The sequence below is a fragment of the Crinia signifera genome, chromosome 2 (assembly GCF_055691185.1).
Source record: "Crinia signifera chromosome 2, ASM5569118v1, whole genome shotgun sequence".
In the NCBI taxonomy this organism is placed as follows: Eukaryota; Metazoa; Chordata; class Amphibia; order Anura; family Myobatrachidae; genus Crinia; species Crinia signifera.
This window is the reverse complement of record NC_139218.1, coordinates 79957163-79974697: the sequence shown is the minus strand read 5'-3', so window position 1 is coordinate 79974697 and position 17535 is coordinate 79957163. Positions and strand designations below refer to the sequence as shown.

The 17535-nt window shown below is 42.1% G+C and overlaps 1 protein-coding gene across 5 annotated transcripts in view; it reads left to right on the top strand.

The window, feature by feature from the left end:
- Positions 1–17535, top strand: part of CNKSR2 (connector enhancer of kinase suppressor of Ras 2) — a 326527-nt gene that overhangs the window by 226120 nt on the left and 82872 nt on the right. For all 5 annotated transcript variants that reach the window (XM_083172470.1, XM_083172469.1, XM_083172468.1 and 2 more), the window contains one exon: positions 17019–17067. In XM_083172470.1, the coding sequence (XP_083028596.1) occupies positions 17019–17067 (49 nt within the window). The remainder of the gene's footprint in view (positions 1–17018; positions 17068–17535) is intronic.

Sequence of the window (17535 nt, the reverse complement as noted above, 5' to 3'; positions counted from 1 at the left end):
TTTACATGGATGTACCTAAAACAATAACTAATGGCTGTTTTGCAAAAGAGAGTTTTGTGTAATTTTAATATTATAAGGCCTATATTGGAAAAACAGCATGCCACCATTATAATTTTGTGAGAGTGGGCAATAATGTTTGGGGGCTACACATTACTGGACATACTGAGTTGAAATTTGGCAAATCCTATAGAACAGGGGTGTGGATTAAAGTGTCTACAGTCAAAAGGTTGACCCTAAAAGGTAGACATGCAGTAGGTTTACACTGCCAAAAGGTCAACACAAGCAAAGTTCGAAATTCAAAAAGTCAACCCATGAAAAGGTCGATGTGAGGTTTTCACGTTCTTTTGAGTGTCAATGTCAACAGCTGAACACGTGGGTTCCCAATTAGTATAGTGAGTATCCTCACGCAGCTCGCTTCACTTGCTATGCTTTGGGCCAGGTATTTTGCCCTGCTACTCCAGCCCCCGGTTCCTAATCAGAGTCCACATGAATGTTAAAGTATGGAAAAGAACCCAAAAAATTTGGAAAATCATAAAAAAACTCATGTCCACCTTTTCATGTGTTGACATTGCCATGATGAACTTTAGCATGCATCGACCTCCTGTCAATCTTGACCTGGTGCATGTTGTCCTTTATGTGTCAACCTTAACATACCTCCCAACATGACCCATTCCAGGAGGGACAAGATGCTCTGTTTCTGGACATCCATGCCCGTGGCAGTTGCAGGGCTGCAGCACAGTCCAAAATTCAGATAGGGGAGCCCCACCAACTGCCACCCTAACAGCACAGTAGCAGGTAACTCACTGGCAGGTGTGGCTCCCCTATTTGAATTTGCGACAGTGGTGCAGTCCCACCTCTGCAACTGGTCCAGGCGCAGAGCATTTTGTCCCTCCTGGAATGGGTCATGTTGGGTGGTACAGAACAGTAACTCGGTGCTACATGCCAAACTTCAGGACCAAAAGCAAATTATAATAAAATAAATCTAACCGTGACAATGGCACTGTTATTGCCCCACTTCCTCTTTGACAAAATTTTTCATAATGTTGCGAGGTTGTGTGTGTAGTGTAAATAGCTTTACTTGAGTGGAGCCATATCGCCACCTTCTCCTCAACAGCAGACTGTATTATGTGAGCTGAAGGGGAATTCGCAGTATTTGTCACTAGGGGCTGTTTTGGGATTGGAGCACACAGTGATTGCCCTGGCACAACTCAGACTCAAACTTTTATAGCAGTAGTAACACAATAAAAGATAGAGTATAAAAACGGAGGAAAAAGTACACACAGGCCCAATTAAAGTTACCCTCACCATGCATAATTATGCTTAATCTGCAGCTTTATAAACATTTTTGTGACAAAAGACCTAGTGTACTATTTGTAAACTATACTTAAACAATGTGACCAGTCAGAAAGGCGTATTGGCCATGCTGCTGATCTGTCAGTACAGCTATACCCCCTTCCACACACACACACACACACACACACACACACACACACACACACACACACACTCTCCTCCTGGCAACTGCACAGAGGAGCAGCTGACTGGCAAATGTAAATCAATACAATAGACCTGCCCCTCCCGCCTAGTGTGTTTCCGGTAACTTCAGAGATCACCACCAATGGTGGTGTTTTAAAAAAAACAATATTTCACAAATGTAAAATTAAAAATGTACCACTGCCCCCTCAATAAAATTGATTTGTTTTAGTCTTATTCTTGACCTAATTCCATATTAGGAAAACACAAACATTTCTGAGCATTCTTTGGTGGGGGGGAGTTAAGTGGTTAAAGTGGACTGATTGAAACTTTGCGCAATACCAAAAAGCACTTATATATTGTGTGTGTGTATGTTTGTGGATATATCTGTGGTGATAACAGCGGTGGAATTGTGTTTTAAGGGCAGGTATAGATGGCCATAGTCTTTGTTCTAGGAGTTAAAAACCCTTAGGAAAATGTCTGTTTTTAGCCTCAGGGAAGGCTAATCGGTGCAAAGTCCTGCATGGATGTGATAAAACCTGTCAGCCTGGACAGGAACATTTGCATGGTGAGCCGCTGGTCTGCAGAGATACACAATTGTTAATTATTTAATATTTAACAGGAATCATACTGATGACGACAGTTGTGTCTGCCATGGTCATGTGATGGTGCTGTTCCAGGAGTGAGCATCTCCCCTAATGCCAAACCCCCTCCCTCTCATTATCGACATGTTGACTTTCTGCAGATGTTAAACATTTCACCAACGTCAATATTATACAGTAAGTGTTCTACATTGGGGTATCAACATTTTGAATAGCGTAATAGCTGTAGCTGTATCCACCTTCCAGCAATTTCTGTAACTCTCAATGAGACTCCTTTATTTGTCAACAGCTAGTTTGGCCCACAGCAGTCTCCGGGTTTGACTGCCTTCTCAAAACTGTATGTTTCAGCTATTTCCGTAGATATTCAAAAGGATTCAGATCAGGGCTCCTCTTCTACCTTCCAGAGTAGTGCAATGTTTTGTTGTTCTCCATTATTGGATCCTTCAAGCTATGTATTTTATGGTGTTATCATGTTCAAGCACCCATGACCTGTGACTAATACAGAGCTTTCAGTCAGCTTTCTGACACTGGACAGTATTTATCACTTCAAAATGCCTTAATAGTGTGATCATTGAATGTATTCTGCGCAGATTCATGAAACCCTATATTAGACGCAGCAAATCATAACCAAGCCTCCTCCTCCTTTCATGGTACCATGATCCTTTTTTTGCAAACGTACTTTTTTTCATCCATGAACCTAGAGCTGTGTGTAATTCATGCCAAATTATTTACCTCTGGACCCGCTGTGCGTTTCCAAGAATCATGGTACTGACGAATAGAGAGCATACCACAATGTAGCCAAAACACTCTCTTCACTTGTCCTTTTTCTCTATCCTCCAGGTTCTCCTCGGTGAAGAGCTTAAAAATGATCTTGTAAATGTAAACATATTGCTCAACAATTAACACAAGTAAAATCAGGGGAAAAATAGTATTCACCTCAGTAATATTAGAAAAACTTGCTTTAAGTTTACCATACTTACCCTTTTCATGGCATTGTGGCAGGTTATAGGCTGTTCTGTTTTTATTTATGGAGGCTTCACAGCTTAAATGTGATTCTTTAGATGGAGCCTGGTATTGTACAATAAATAAAACATTGATGCAAGGTGATTGCCCACCATCAAACCCCCCCCCCCCCCCCCCCCGATCTCGCCTAAACACTGAATACTTCACCGCAGTGTGAGCAAACATATGACTGCTATCACATGGTGACAGAGGACAGGAGAAGGGCTCTTCATACACAGAGTGTCAGGAGGCTGACTGCAATTTAGAAAAGTTCCATTCTTCTGCACAGTCACTCGCAGCCATCAGCACCAGTTCACAGGACACATCAATACACACTTCAGGACTGCAGGGATTTTTGTTTTTATCAATCCAATATAACCACCAACATCCACTGATTGACTTTATACTCCATCCAACACTGTTAGTGCCTGTTTGTACTCCCTTCCCTCACCCTTCCTCTCTCTTCTTTTTCCTATTATTTTGTCCATGGGTGAGCTAAAGCAAGAGTTCATATGCGGCCAAACCTCCAAAAATTGCAGTTTTCAGAGGTTTGGCTACAGTCCGTATATGAACCAAGCTCGGAATGGGCTTGGATGAGATGGACAATGCCAATTTCAGATTGGCATTGCCCATAGAAGCCTATGGTCTTCTTTTTTGGCTCCTTGCTTTGTGACATCCAACCGGATCCCTCCCAGCATCCCTAGCGGCATGCGTGTCACTGGATGCATGCACAGATAGACTCTTAAGTCCTAAACCCTGAAGTTCTATCATTGCAAGCTGTCCTTTGCAAAAATCTACATAAATACGGCATTGCTGGACGTCCCTTGTCTGTTTGCACTTTCGCCCACTCCCATTTCTTGTTCTTTTGTATGCTATCTTGTCCTCTACGCCTGTACTTCCTGGCATAATTACCTCACTTCCTGCTGATCAGGCTATACTGTACATCCTGACAGAGGCAGAACTCTGGAAGGCAATGGAGTCATCTGCTGCCGGGCTCCTGCTCCCAAGGGGGCATCTCTCCTCCGCAAGTTTAAATCCGTTATTTAAAAGCCAACGATATTGCTTCTGTGGCTGAGTTCTGAAATATATATGTGTGTTCTCTATCTCTCAATCTATATTTATTAACAAAAATATATATTTTATATCAGGTTATAAAGGGTAATATAGGGTTATGTGTGTGTGTGTGTGTGTGTGTGTGTGTGTGTGTGTGTGTGTGTGTGTGTGTGTGTGTGTGTGTGTGTGTGTGTGTGGGGGCAATATATGTCTTACTCCAGTCAACTGGAACAAACTTACTCTACTGTATCCTGACATTAAGCTAACAATAACGATAACTACTTTTTTTTATCTGTTATCTGTTGTATACCTTTATGCATTGTTCTAACTTTATCACAATAAATGATATTGCTAATTTGGAATATCCTTATTATTCTTTTGTCTGTTTTATTTGAGACACATGGCTAGAGACCATCTACAACACATAAAGGGCGAGATGTACTAAGCCTTGAAAAGTGATAAAATGGAGAGTGATAAACCACCAACCAATCAGCACTTAACTGTCATATATCAAACCCAGCCTGTGACATGGAAGTTAGGAGCTGATTGTCTGTTCATTTATCACTCTCCATTTTTTCACTTTTCAAGCTTAGTACATCTGACCCAAAGAGCTATTATCATTACTCCTGGGTTAGTGCTCGAGTCACCATTACTAAGTAAATAAAATATGCCTTTTAATGGACTGTATTATAGTGTTATTTAGCCAGGTAAATGGCTTTGTCAGAGATCACGACTTTTATGATATTCTGCAAGCATCAAAGAGTACGTTGGTGGATATTTACTATTTTTAACCTGAATGGTCACCAAAGTGGAAATGTCCGTTGTATCAACTGGGATAATGAGTAACCGCTACTTTACTAAAATACAAATGTTACAAACAACAATTCAAGCAGGCAAGATAAGCATGTCACGGACCTTTTTTGGAGCTGGTTCAATTACAGTACATGTGGTGTTTGCTGTGCGGATAAAGCTCCAGGTTTAACGCCCAGAGCTATTCAATTGTTCTGCATTTTTCTTGTGCGTTAAACCCGCAAGTAACGTGTTGCAGCCCATAAATTCTACGTTAAGTGAGTTTACCACTTATTTTACGTGCACTCTCTGGGGCTTATTATGTGCAGCAGCTGATTGAATTACTCAGGGCAGAGCAATACTTTATACTCACGTTTACTTTTTTGAAAACAATGTATTTGTTTTTATTATTTGATATGTGATTTCCAGTACAGTAATACTTTATTATTATCTGCTATGATTAGTACATAAAAGAACTATGTTTAGGGTACAATTGTTTTGCTCATATCTTGACTTGCACGGCCTTTTAATATATTTGTCTAGTGTGTTTGTTATATACCTGAGTAATTATCAATACAAGCTGTTTTAATTGTATGCTTTATGTGGGACCAGTACACAGTACATAGGGCCTTATTCTATTTCACTCTTTCTGACAAAATCCTTCTTAGATGGAGAAAACCATGTGCACTGCAGGGGGGCAGATGTAACATGTGCAGAGAGAATTAGATTTGGGTGAGTTATTTTGTTTCTGTGCAGGGTAAATACTGACTGCTTTATTTTTACACTTCAATATATATCTCACTTTGAAGTAAAACCCCACCCAAATCTTATTCTCTCTGCACAACCAACATCTGCCCCAACTGCAGTGCACATGGTTTTGTCCATCTAAGAAGGATTTTGTCAGAAAGAGTGAGCTAGAATAAGGCCCATAGTGAGTTGATCAGGTACTGTACTCTTGTACGCCACTTGTTAGTGCTTCATTAATTATTCTTGGTATATCCCTTATTATTGGTATATTTATTATAAACCCTTACTATAATGTATGTGTCAGGTTCTATGTAGGAATCCATCAATCTACATAAAAAAGGCAATTGCTGTAATGATTTGTGCAGTGTACTGCTGTGCGCTGCCCTTCCTTTGCCCTTTCCCTTGATAAAATAATGTTGTATAAGGATGCTGTAGTTATAGCCTATGGCAGGTACCCTTTGACTTCGAAGCAAACAGAAGTAACACATGATGATAATGTAGCACTGTCCTCCTATCTGCAATAACAGGCTGTCCTCCTATCTGCAATAACAGGGGAATAATGCAGAGATAACGGGTGACATTCTATGATATGCGCTAAATGCGCATGTTTTATTTGCGCACCAAATCGCCTATTTTAAATTCGCATTTTTCAGTCAAAATGCGCATATTTAATGTGATGCGCATTGGAGGCTGAAAAGTGCGAAGAGGGGCGATTTGCAGCGAAGTGGTGCGCTGTATTTAGCCTACCCCGCATGCTGGGACTTGTGGTTCCCCAAGTCCCAGCATGCGGGGTAGGCTTGCTGGGACTGATAGTTCGCCAGTATAAAACAATAGTTTTAATTCTTTTTTTAACACAAGTCATCAGCCCGATGCCCACCGCCCAGGGGCATCGGGGACAGCCCCGGACTATCAGCATGGGCTGGTAAGTCCTGGAGGGGGGGGACCCCTTCATTGGGGGGGTCCCCACTTCCCCAGGACCCCTGCCCATGCTGACCAGCCAGGGGGTTAATGCTTTGGCCGCGGGAGCTTATATAATAAGTTTCCCCCGGCTGTGGCATTACCCTGCTGGCTGGTTGTGTCCGGTGCTGGTTCTTAAAATACGGGGGACCCCTAGTCACTTTGTCCCCCGTATTTTGGGAACCAGCGCCGGGCCTTGAGTCTGGTGCTGGTTTCATAAAATCAAGGGGACCCCTATTTGTCGGGGACCCTGATTTTATGTCACCAGCACCGGCTCAGTGAGCCCGGGGCTGGTTATACTCGGGCGGGGGACCCCGCGCTCGTTATTTTTTTTTTTTAACCCTTTCTTTTATTTTTTACAGCAGAACCCTGCACAGAACATTGCGATCTGTGCAGGGTTCTGGCTAATTCGCCTAACAGACCCTGGTCTGAAATAAGTGCGATAATTAGTCACCTAAATAATGCGATGTGCAAATGCGCATTGCATTAAATAAGCGACTTGTATAGTTTTCTATACGAAAACATCTGGATGCGATAAAAATGTGAATTTATCTTGCATTTTTATTCAGCATACCTTAATGCACATAATATGCGATTTCAGTCCCTGAGCGCATCCCATTAAATAAACAATTTAATGGGAAAATGCGATATCGCCATTTTGTGGTCTAATTACCGCAAAAAAACGATAATCGCATCCCATAGAATGTCACCCAACTAGTCATAATAGAGTCTAAGCTGTATTCTATAGCACCACAGTCGCATTGAAAAATATTTTCCTTCTTGAGGAATTTTAGTAAAATCTACTTGACAAGTGCTTGTAAACAATACTTAGGTGCTATATACTGTAATGTACTGAACCTTGCACTGCGTGAGTCACAATGTATGCACTAAGCAATGTCCTTGCAGACCCTTATATGTAAAAACAAGGCTACTGTAGCTTGAAAGCTGCTTGCTCCCATTTATAGAAACATAGAATTTGACGGCAGATAAGAACCACTTGGCCCATCTAGTCTGCCCCCTTTTTTTAAACATGTTACCTCAAACCATATTTGATCCTTATTTCTTTGTAAGGATAGCAATATGCTTATCCCAAGCATGTTTAAATTGTACTACTGTATTTGCGTCTACCACCTCTGTTGGGAGGCTATTCCACTTATCTACTACTCTTTCTGTGAAAAAATTCTTCCTCACATTTCCCCTGAATCTTCCTCCCTCTAGTTTCAGTGCATGTCCTCGTGTTCTGTTGTTCCTCTTCCTGTGAATGTCTCCCACCTGTACCTTGTTAAAGCCCTTGATATATTTGAAAGTTTCTATCATGTCCCCCCTTTCCCTTCTCTGCTCTAAAGTATACATATTAAGATCTTTTAGTCTTTCCTGGTACGTTTTGTGATGTAGGCCATGCACCATTTTAGTTGCTCTTCTTTGTACAGTCTCTAATGTATTTATATCCTTCTGGAGATATGGCCTCCAGAACTGAACACAATACTCTAGGTGAGGTCGTACCAATGACCTATACAGTGGCATTATTACTTCTTTCTTTCTACTACTGATACCTCTCCCTATGCAACCAAGCATCTGACTTGCCTTCTTCATTGCTTTGTTACATTGCCTACCTGCCTTTAAGTCCCCTGAAATAGTGACACCTAGATCCCTCTCTTCCTCAGTAGTTTCCATTATAGTGCCATTTATACTATATTGAGTCTTTGGATTTCTGAGACCCAAGTGCATGATTTTGCATTTTTTGGCATTAAACTGTAGTTGCCATTCTCTTGACCATTTCTCTAATCTGCCTAGATCCTCATTCATTTGTTTTACCCCTCCTGGTGTGTCTACCCTGTTGCATACCTTTGTGTCATCTGCAAAAAGGCACATTTTACCCTCAATTCCATTTGCAATATCACCATTAAAGATATTAAAAAGCACTGGTCCAAGTACAGATCCCTGGGGTACTCCACTTGTAACCTTTCCCTCCTTTGACTGTACTCCGTTTACTACAACTCTCTGTTTTCTGTCCTGCAACCATGCTCTTATCCATTCAACTATCTTAGAATCCAATCCCAAGCTTTCAAGTTTATTTAACAGTCTGCGATGTGGGACAGTGTCAAAAGCTTTACTAAAGTCTAGATAAGCTACATTTACAGCCCCACCTTGATCTATTACTTTAGTCACCCAGTCAAAAAAGTAAAAAAAGTCATTTGCTAGCCCTTCCAATCTCAGCACTTTAGTTGTAGTACTCGCACACTGGATTATCCCCTGAAAGGTTATTCATCAGATCATGTAAGGTAAAGCATCGCAACACTATATTCTAGTCCCATTATTCAATAATATCCATGCTGCTATATGGACCAGTCCGGCATGAAGAGCAGAGAAGTGGCCAGTGCATCTACCAACCATTTTATAGCGTAAACTTCATAATTACTTTATCAAAGGTTATTGGTTGCTATGGCAACTTTTCCACTGGTCCACTTCTATACACTTTCTCTGCTTGATCCATCAACCTCTACTTTTGTTGTTGTTTTTTGCATGTTACGCTTTTGCCGTGCGATGCGATTTACGCACTATGTCAGTGCCGACAGCCAGGATCCCAACTTACAGGTGCTACTCTCCCTCTTGGGATTCTATGACTCCCATAGATGGGGAGTAGAATCTGTTCCTAAAACCCCACCAGTATCAACGCCACCCCGAAGCGTGGCGAGCACGTCCTCAGACCTTTTCATACCCCCACTATCCACGTCCGCGTGAAGTTGATTTTATATAGTGTGGCGAGCGGACGTGGATAAATTTACATGTATTCCGCGTTCCCTCGCGGGGCTCACTACGCTCGGTGGATCGCTGCGCTCGCCACACTATATAAAATCAACTCTACGTCGACGTGGATAGTGGAGGTATGAAAAGGTCAGAGGACAAGTTCCGCCGCTCCTCGCGGGGCTCGCCATGCTTTGGGGTGGCGTTGATACTGGGGGTGACCCAAAACGATGGCACCCTTCACATGGGTGCTTGTACAATGAAATATCGCATCGCATTTGATGCACTGAGATCGCATGCAATATTTCATTGTATAAGCACTCCTGTGCACTTTATATAGACATTGCATTCTACTATAACGTGGCATGCGATGCGATTTTACTACGGAGAATAGCCCAGTACTCATTTAGCGTACTGGGCGCCCTGCTAGGAATCAAGTACCAAAACATTGATATGATTGGAGCATACGCAAAATAAAGACCTTTTTTGCACATGTGCAATCATCTTCAGCGCAGCCACGCTTGTACAGAAGCACTGAAGCGTGGCTGGCTGGGGGGTGGGACCATCAGAACACCTTCGGAATGCCGCCATCAAATGGTAAAACCACTACCATTGAAACAAAAATGATGGCACTGAAACATCGCAATGCAATGTCCATACCTATGGTGGACTCACTCCGAAGACAGCCGGGCAGCCCACCGCTCTGTCAGACTGACCTCTCTGTCAGACTGTTCTGGTGCTGCCTCTGGGGACCCACTCTCATCCACCCTAGTGCCATCCAGTCAGACTACTTCATCCCAGCATAGCCCGACACTTTTTTTTGGGGGGGGGGGGCTTGCTAACAGAACTTACTGGTAGAAATGGCCACAGCCACTTGTATCAGAAATCTATTTACATAGATTTGAGACTGGTTTACATAGATCTACAATAGCAATGTAGTTTTCTCATGCATGGTTGTTTTAGCGGTGCGACTAATACACACATTTTGAGCAAACAGGAAGTTTGATGTGTCAGAGTTGTACGGACCCAGGCTACCAAAGAGGAGGAGTTTGATGTAAATTGAGGCACAGCATATGATGATATAGCCACCTATGCAGTTCCAAGATTTTATAGTTTTAATGGTTGTGTAACCTGTTGAATGATGGATCCAAAATAAAACCTGAAAAACTTACTGGTCTTGTTTTTTTTTATGACATGGAAAGCGCTGCAGTGCAGGCTGTCTATTGAGGCATGCTTCATTTTATGTATTTATTTATTTGGGGTCTTTATTTTCAATTCATTTGTAGAAGGTCTGTTAGTTTCATGGCTGATGGAACCGTTCCCAATGGCAAAATATACTATAAGGAACGTTCCAGTTTCTCCAGTGCAAGGGATCTGTTGGAGTCATGATGCAACAAATGCTGCTTTACACTAAATCATAGAAGCAGAATGCTATTCTCTCTGGGCCAGATGTACGAAGCTTCAAAAGTGATAAAATGGAGAGTGATAAACAGCCAGCCAATAAGCTCCTACATGCCATGTCACAAACTGTGTTTGAAAAATCAGGCAGGCAGGAGCTGATTGGCTGGTTGTTTATCACTCTCCATTTTATCACTTTTGAAGCTTAGTACATTTGGCCCTCTCCTCTGTCTTTATAAGGTTCCTTATTTTTGTGTTTTTTTGCTAGCTCATTTCTTTTCAGACTATAAATATTCAACACTCAAAAATGTTTTATATTTATTTATTTATTAACAGTTTCTTATATAGCGCACACATATTCCGCAGCGCTTTACAGAGTATAGTTGCTCATTCACATCAGTCCCTGCCCCAGTGGAGCTTACAGTCTATATTCCCTACCGCATGTACACACACACACACACACAGACATTCTAGGGTTAATTTTTGTTGGGAGCCAATTAACCTACCAGTGTATTTTTGGATTGTGGGAGGAAACCGGAGTACCCGGAGTAAACCCACGCAAACATGGGGAGAATATACAAACTCTGCACAGTTAGGGCCATGGTGGGTATTGAACCCATGACCTCAGCGCTGTGAGGTAGTAATGCTAACCATGACACCATCCGTGCTGCCCAATATATATTTTAATATTTTAATTTATATAATTTTAATATATCCTATTGTGAAAATAACACCTGCATGAATATGTCCTAATCCTATCATTTGCAAACCATTACAGTGTTGTGTAATTTAAGTACTGTATGCAGGTTTCATGGTTTATTGATCACTTTTTGCCTTCATACTGAAAACTTATTTAACTGTAATGGTTGGCAGTCATGCTTCTAGTTTGAATAAACTGAGACGACGTAAAACGAACATATGTCCTTGGACAGATGCTATTAAGTACCACTACCACTAAGGATTAATATCAAAGTAATTGATAGCAACAGGTTGGGATGTAAGATCACGTTTGGTGATGTCTGTAAAGAGAGAAAAATGTTATGGAAACAATGTAAAGAAACACTTTTCTTCAGCTTTGGGATAAGAAGCAGGGGAGCCCCCTCAAGAAACAGGACAGGCTGTCACTGTTCTTTTTCATTTGGTAGTTTTGCTCTTTGATTGGCGTAACTCCCTCACAGCTAATCTACCCCTATCGCATGGCCAAACAGCAATATTGGCAAAAACTTCCTTAACTCATCAGCATCTGATCTGTTAAACCACAATCTGTGACATGCCATTCTCTTTCTAGCATATAACAGCAATACATGCCACATACACCACTCACAGGAATGTTGTGTTGAATAGAAAAGATTAAAGTTCCTTTATACTTTACAGCACAAGAGGCCATTTCAGAGATGCCCAACGTTCTAGAGATGCAATATTAATTCGCCACTGTTGCTCCAGTTTCCAGCAGAACGTGAATTCACTGTATATATAAATTGCATTTGGCTCTTGTGCTTATGATGCTAGTGGCCCAGAGAAATGCTGTGGTCTATACTATATAGGTCACCTTCATCATATGGCAGAGCAAGATACCATAGAGGCTAGAACAGCGTCTTAACTTGCTATGGTGTATGGTAATGCCTATTTCTGCCACAGTGCCCGCAGTAAATGTATTTTTCTTCTGTACTATAGGTACCTCTGTTAGGCATATACTACTTTCAGACCGCAAATGCCGTGTCGCACACGGGATTAGGACACGGGTCCCATCCCCAGAGCAACACGGCAATGCGGTCTGAAAGTTCCGGCACCGACACGGCATATTGCCGAGTCGGTGACGTCACATGGGGCGGTGCTGGGCTGCGGCGCGTCATCGGGGGCTCGGGAGGAGGCAGTACTTGGAGCTGACAGTGCTGCCTCCTCCATACTGTGAACGGGACACGGGTCGCTCGACCCAGGCACCCGTTCACACCGCAGTTGACACGGGTCATAGCCGTGTTCAACCCTGGTCAATACCAGGGTTGAATAGCCGTGTTGCTCGACCCGTGGTGCCCGTTTCAGACCGCACCGTGACCCGTGTTTAGGCCCCGCGAACACGGCAATATGCCGTGTTCGGAGTGCGGTCTGAAAGCGGTATTAGTCAGAACCCCTGTAATCTGTAGAGCACTAGCTTGGGTAAAAACAAGTGTAGAAAAGTTTTCACGTTGGAAATGTACAATACAAGTTTTGATTTAATGTTCCTTCTGTGCCTCTTTTTGTAAAGTCAAATTATTACTTTGATTTTATTTTTAGAAAGTGTTTTTACTAGAGATGATCTTAAAAGCTTTGTTGCGTTCTACCCATTACTTTTTTTCACCCTCTATCTTCATTTTTACTGAATGTTTAGGATGCTAGAAGTTGGTTTCCATGGAGATAGAGTAGTTGCATACATTTATTTAGGCAAAGACAGTTTTTTTTTTCAGCTCTGTAAAAAAATTAAGTGTTCGCTAAAATAAAGGGGTTTTGTGCGCAATTATGTTGCTTATAGAGTGATCCTTGTGTAATGTACATCTCATTAATTCATTAAACATACAGCTGCTATTCTAGGCAGAGGGTGAATCGCATTGGGTCCTGCTGAAATACAAATGAACTGGAAAATATACGGCACAGAATTGTGCTTGAGGTAATTTATGAAACCTGCAGCAAACATTAATCCAGAGAGAATCTGCAACCTAGTAATGTGCTGCACTGTGCAGAGTAACTGCCCCATCCAGACTACTACTTTACATTTCATTAAATTAAACTTTCCAGATCTTTCTCTTAAATTACTGCTCATTTTCACATGATAATATGGTTTAACCTGATCGAGAGTATAAGGGAATATTAAGGACTGTGTTCACTTCATGATGTATTTTCAGTGAGAAGTTGAGGTTTTCATTGCTGGTGCAGTATGCACCGGGACTGGATGCCTGCATCATGAAAGCAAAAGATGGCAGTAAATAAGTAGGAAAATACATATGTCTCTGCTGGCAGTGGCCATATGCCCCGATATAGTTAAATAGGATATAGTTAAATGGGTCTTCTCCACCCTATATATCATTTTAATCAACGTGCACCTCAAAATAATGTCTATTTCTGCATTGCTTTATAAAATAAGACTTCTGCATTGCAATGGGGTATTTGATCAGCATCCTGGAGGTCAGGATGGCAGTGTTAAGAATATAATGATGACCAGCGTCCCAGTTGTGAGTATGGGAGGCGGGTTAGGGTGAGGCCGGTATAGTGGGGGGGAGGGTTAGGTTTAGGCACTAGTGAGGAGACCAATACTGCTTTCAGACCCCAAATGCAGGGTTGCACCAGGACTTTTAAACGGTTCAGTCCTGGTGCGACCCTGCATGTGCGTTCTGTTCAGATCGCAGCAGCGCACCGGCAATATTGCCGTTTCGCTGACATCTTGTGGGGGCATCAGCGCATTATTGGAGACAAGGGCGGGGGCTGCTCCAAGCACTGCTTCCTCCATCGTATGAACGTGAAACAGGTGGCTCAACCTGTTTGACCCATTCACACTGCACAACAACACGGCAAGGAACCGGTCTTTGATATTCTAATTACCGATATCCATATTTATCCCCATTTTATTAATGAAATGTGTATGTACTGTAAGTAAAGTAAACATAAATTTAATTTGTAAGCATCTTTAGATGGCATGATCTAATCACAAATGATAATTTCATATACACGTATATATTTTGTAATGCCCTCCTTACTTATGTGCTTTTCCTTGTCTTACTTAACTATCTTTGATGGCACCAAATCCTGCAGTTTTCTGCCATGCTGAAACTTATTCTAGTGTCCTCTGGTGATGCAGCTATAGTTATGTATTCGTAATCTCTTGTTTTCAACTATAAGTCACTGTTTTGCTTAGTTGTTTATGTACTGTGTAATTGGGTGATGGAAATCCCTTGTGGTGTCATATGAAGGATAATAATAATGTGTATCCTTGTGCAATTTAAGGCCATGATTCTTGTTTTGTCGGTCCCCCGCGTATTTGCATGGGGGACCAATGGTGAAGTACTGCACATGCCTATATTCTCATATGCGCATGTGCTGGGCTTCTGTGCGGGCACCTTCACCCACCTGCACAGTCGGTGTGGCGCTTGCACAGGGGGGTGGGCAGAATGGATGCAGTGGCAGCAATAGGACATGGGAATGCCCAGCATTTCTTGGGCGTCCCCGTGCAAACTCTGGGCGTTCCCATGACAGCAGCCGCCCGTCCTGTCTTCGGCCCAGATCCTGCAAATATAGGTCAGTCTTTTCATAGCACATTCCCTCGCATGGTTACGAGGGGATACAGTGATACGGAGGGTGGCATGTTTTCGGCGGGGTGGGCACTTTGAGCCTCTGTAAGCTGTGATCTTCGCAGCTTACCGAGTCAACCAGAATCAGGCCCTAAGTGTGTTCACTGAGTCTTTGCAGTGCCTCAGTTGACTGGTGTTTTATGGGGTCTTTGACATAAAGCTTCACCGGTCAACTTAGTTAGTGTTTTATTGTGGCAATTGATTGGGCATGCAATGCACTTGAATATTAGAATGCCCTCTAGTTCACAGGAGTGCAGTAATTTCCATTCACTTTAATGTAACACATGTGTTGGGCTGCGGCATGAATGGCACACCGGGGGAATGCAATGGTAGGGGTCCATGTATAGTGGTGTGACCAGTTTTGAGAGGGGGTGTAGTCAGCTGCCCCCGAGGCTTGGCTAGTCAATGAAGAGTACATGGTCTGGGCCCCATGATGAATATATATATATATATATATATATATATATATATATATAAAATACTGCTTGTGCATGTTTGATAATGTGCCAAATTAATAACCGCAATACACTGAAGAAAATACACCATAGTCCTGTGCAGTATAAGGTAACCTATGTATAACGTGTAATTCAAGTGCACATTCTGGAACCTTATCCCAAGAAAAGGATGGATGGGTTTCCCAATGGGCCAGTCCAACCCTGTAACACTATAAATTCCGACGGCCGGCATATTGACCGCATCCCGTTGGGACAGGTACAAAGTGAACAGTTTCATTATTCATCAGCAAGGCATAGTCCATCATGCTCACCTAGTTAGAGCATTCTTCTCTTGACACACATAGATGTAGTTGTTTAGACTGGAATATTCCTTTATTCAACCACAAAACTCGATTTTTTGAGCAGTGCAGGGAGATCACAATGTTGGTAGGTATTTGTATAATTTCTCATATTTATATGATTCTCTATAAAGGGGAAGTCCACATTGTTGATGATACTGGACTCTAAATGATGGCCATCAGACAGAGCGGTATATTCAGGTACCCGCTTGTTGTACATCTAATACCCCTTTTACACCAAAATCCCTGGTCGGACCCTGGTCTTGGAACACGGGAGTTTCCAGGGTTGGACTCATACAATTACACAGCACTGTGACCCAGGTCGGACCCAGGTCTGCACCGTTTACACTGAACCTGGGTCAGCCCTGCTTTTCCCTATGGATGACATTAAAAATGTCCATTTTAGGACCAATAAACTGCCATCCAACCTTCCCTCAAATATTTTAAATAAAAATTAAAAGACCTGACAAGTTAGTATTGAAAAGTGTTGGTTTGTTTACTTTGTAAAATATTTTTCAAAAAGTTTTATTCAGTGCTCAAGCACACATAGTGGTATAAAAGTGTAGTATCACCTAGGTGCTCTCCCCAGCCCCTTCCCCTGCAGCAGCAGACCGAATCTCCCATGTGCTCCCCCAGCCCCCCCCCCCCCCCTCCCCCCCCAAAAAATATATATAAATGATACTGCATCCAATTATGAATTCTGTGTGCATATCCTTCCTGGCTGCTGTCTTTTGCCACTGCAGCGCACTGTGGAAAGGCATCCAGCACTTCTGGTATCCTTTCAACACTACCTGGATGTCCCAACCTGGGTTGGGACTATTTACACCGCCTACGACCCAGGTCCAACCAGTGTTCAACCCTGGTCAGGACCTGGGTAGGAGACCAGTGTTACTGGACCTGGGTTGGCGCCTTTTACACCAACGCTGACCTGGGTCCAACCTGGGTTATTCTTTGGTGTAAAAGGGGTATAACTGGTGGATGAGAAAGCACAAGGCTCCTTCCATTATATCTGCAGTCTTTCGTTTACTAGCGTGGACTGCATTGGCTAGAAGGATATTTTAGACCAGAGTGAATAGGAAAAATCTGTGAATTGCAAATGGATGGTGAATGAACCTGATGAAAGTGTTTTCCTTTTATTTTCAGACGTTCCAGCAGTCCTCTTTACAACATAAATCCAAGAAGCGAAATAAAGGTAACGTGAATAATTCTAAAGTATCTGGGAAAAAAGTTCTAGTGAAACTAATGACATTTGGAGAAGCAGCTGGATAAGATGATTCAGTAACTAAATATAATGTGTTTTTTAAATGTCGCATTTCATGTGGGAGGTGATACCCATGATATAAAAGTTCCATTTCCATTTGTGCTTGTAAACATTAGATGTACTGTGCCGCCAAAATATGTATTCCTTCTTTGGACAGTTTTGTTTTAGAACTAAAGAGTACAGGTATACCGGCGTGGGGTTTTTAATCCTTTTTTATTTTATTTTTTTGTATAAAATGGTAACTTTTTATTCAGTAAAAATAAGCAGCATTTGAAATCAGACAAAAAAAATTCTGTACCTAAATAAGCTTTCAGTTTCAGGTATGTGGACGAACACTTGTTACATACTGTGAGTAGGCGATTACATTGGTGGTTGCTGATGGGAAAAGAGTGGGCAGCT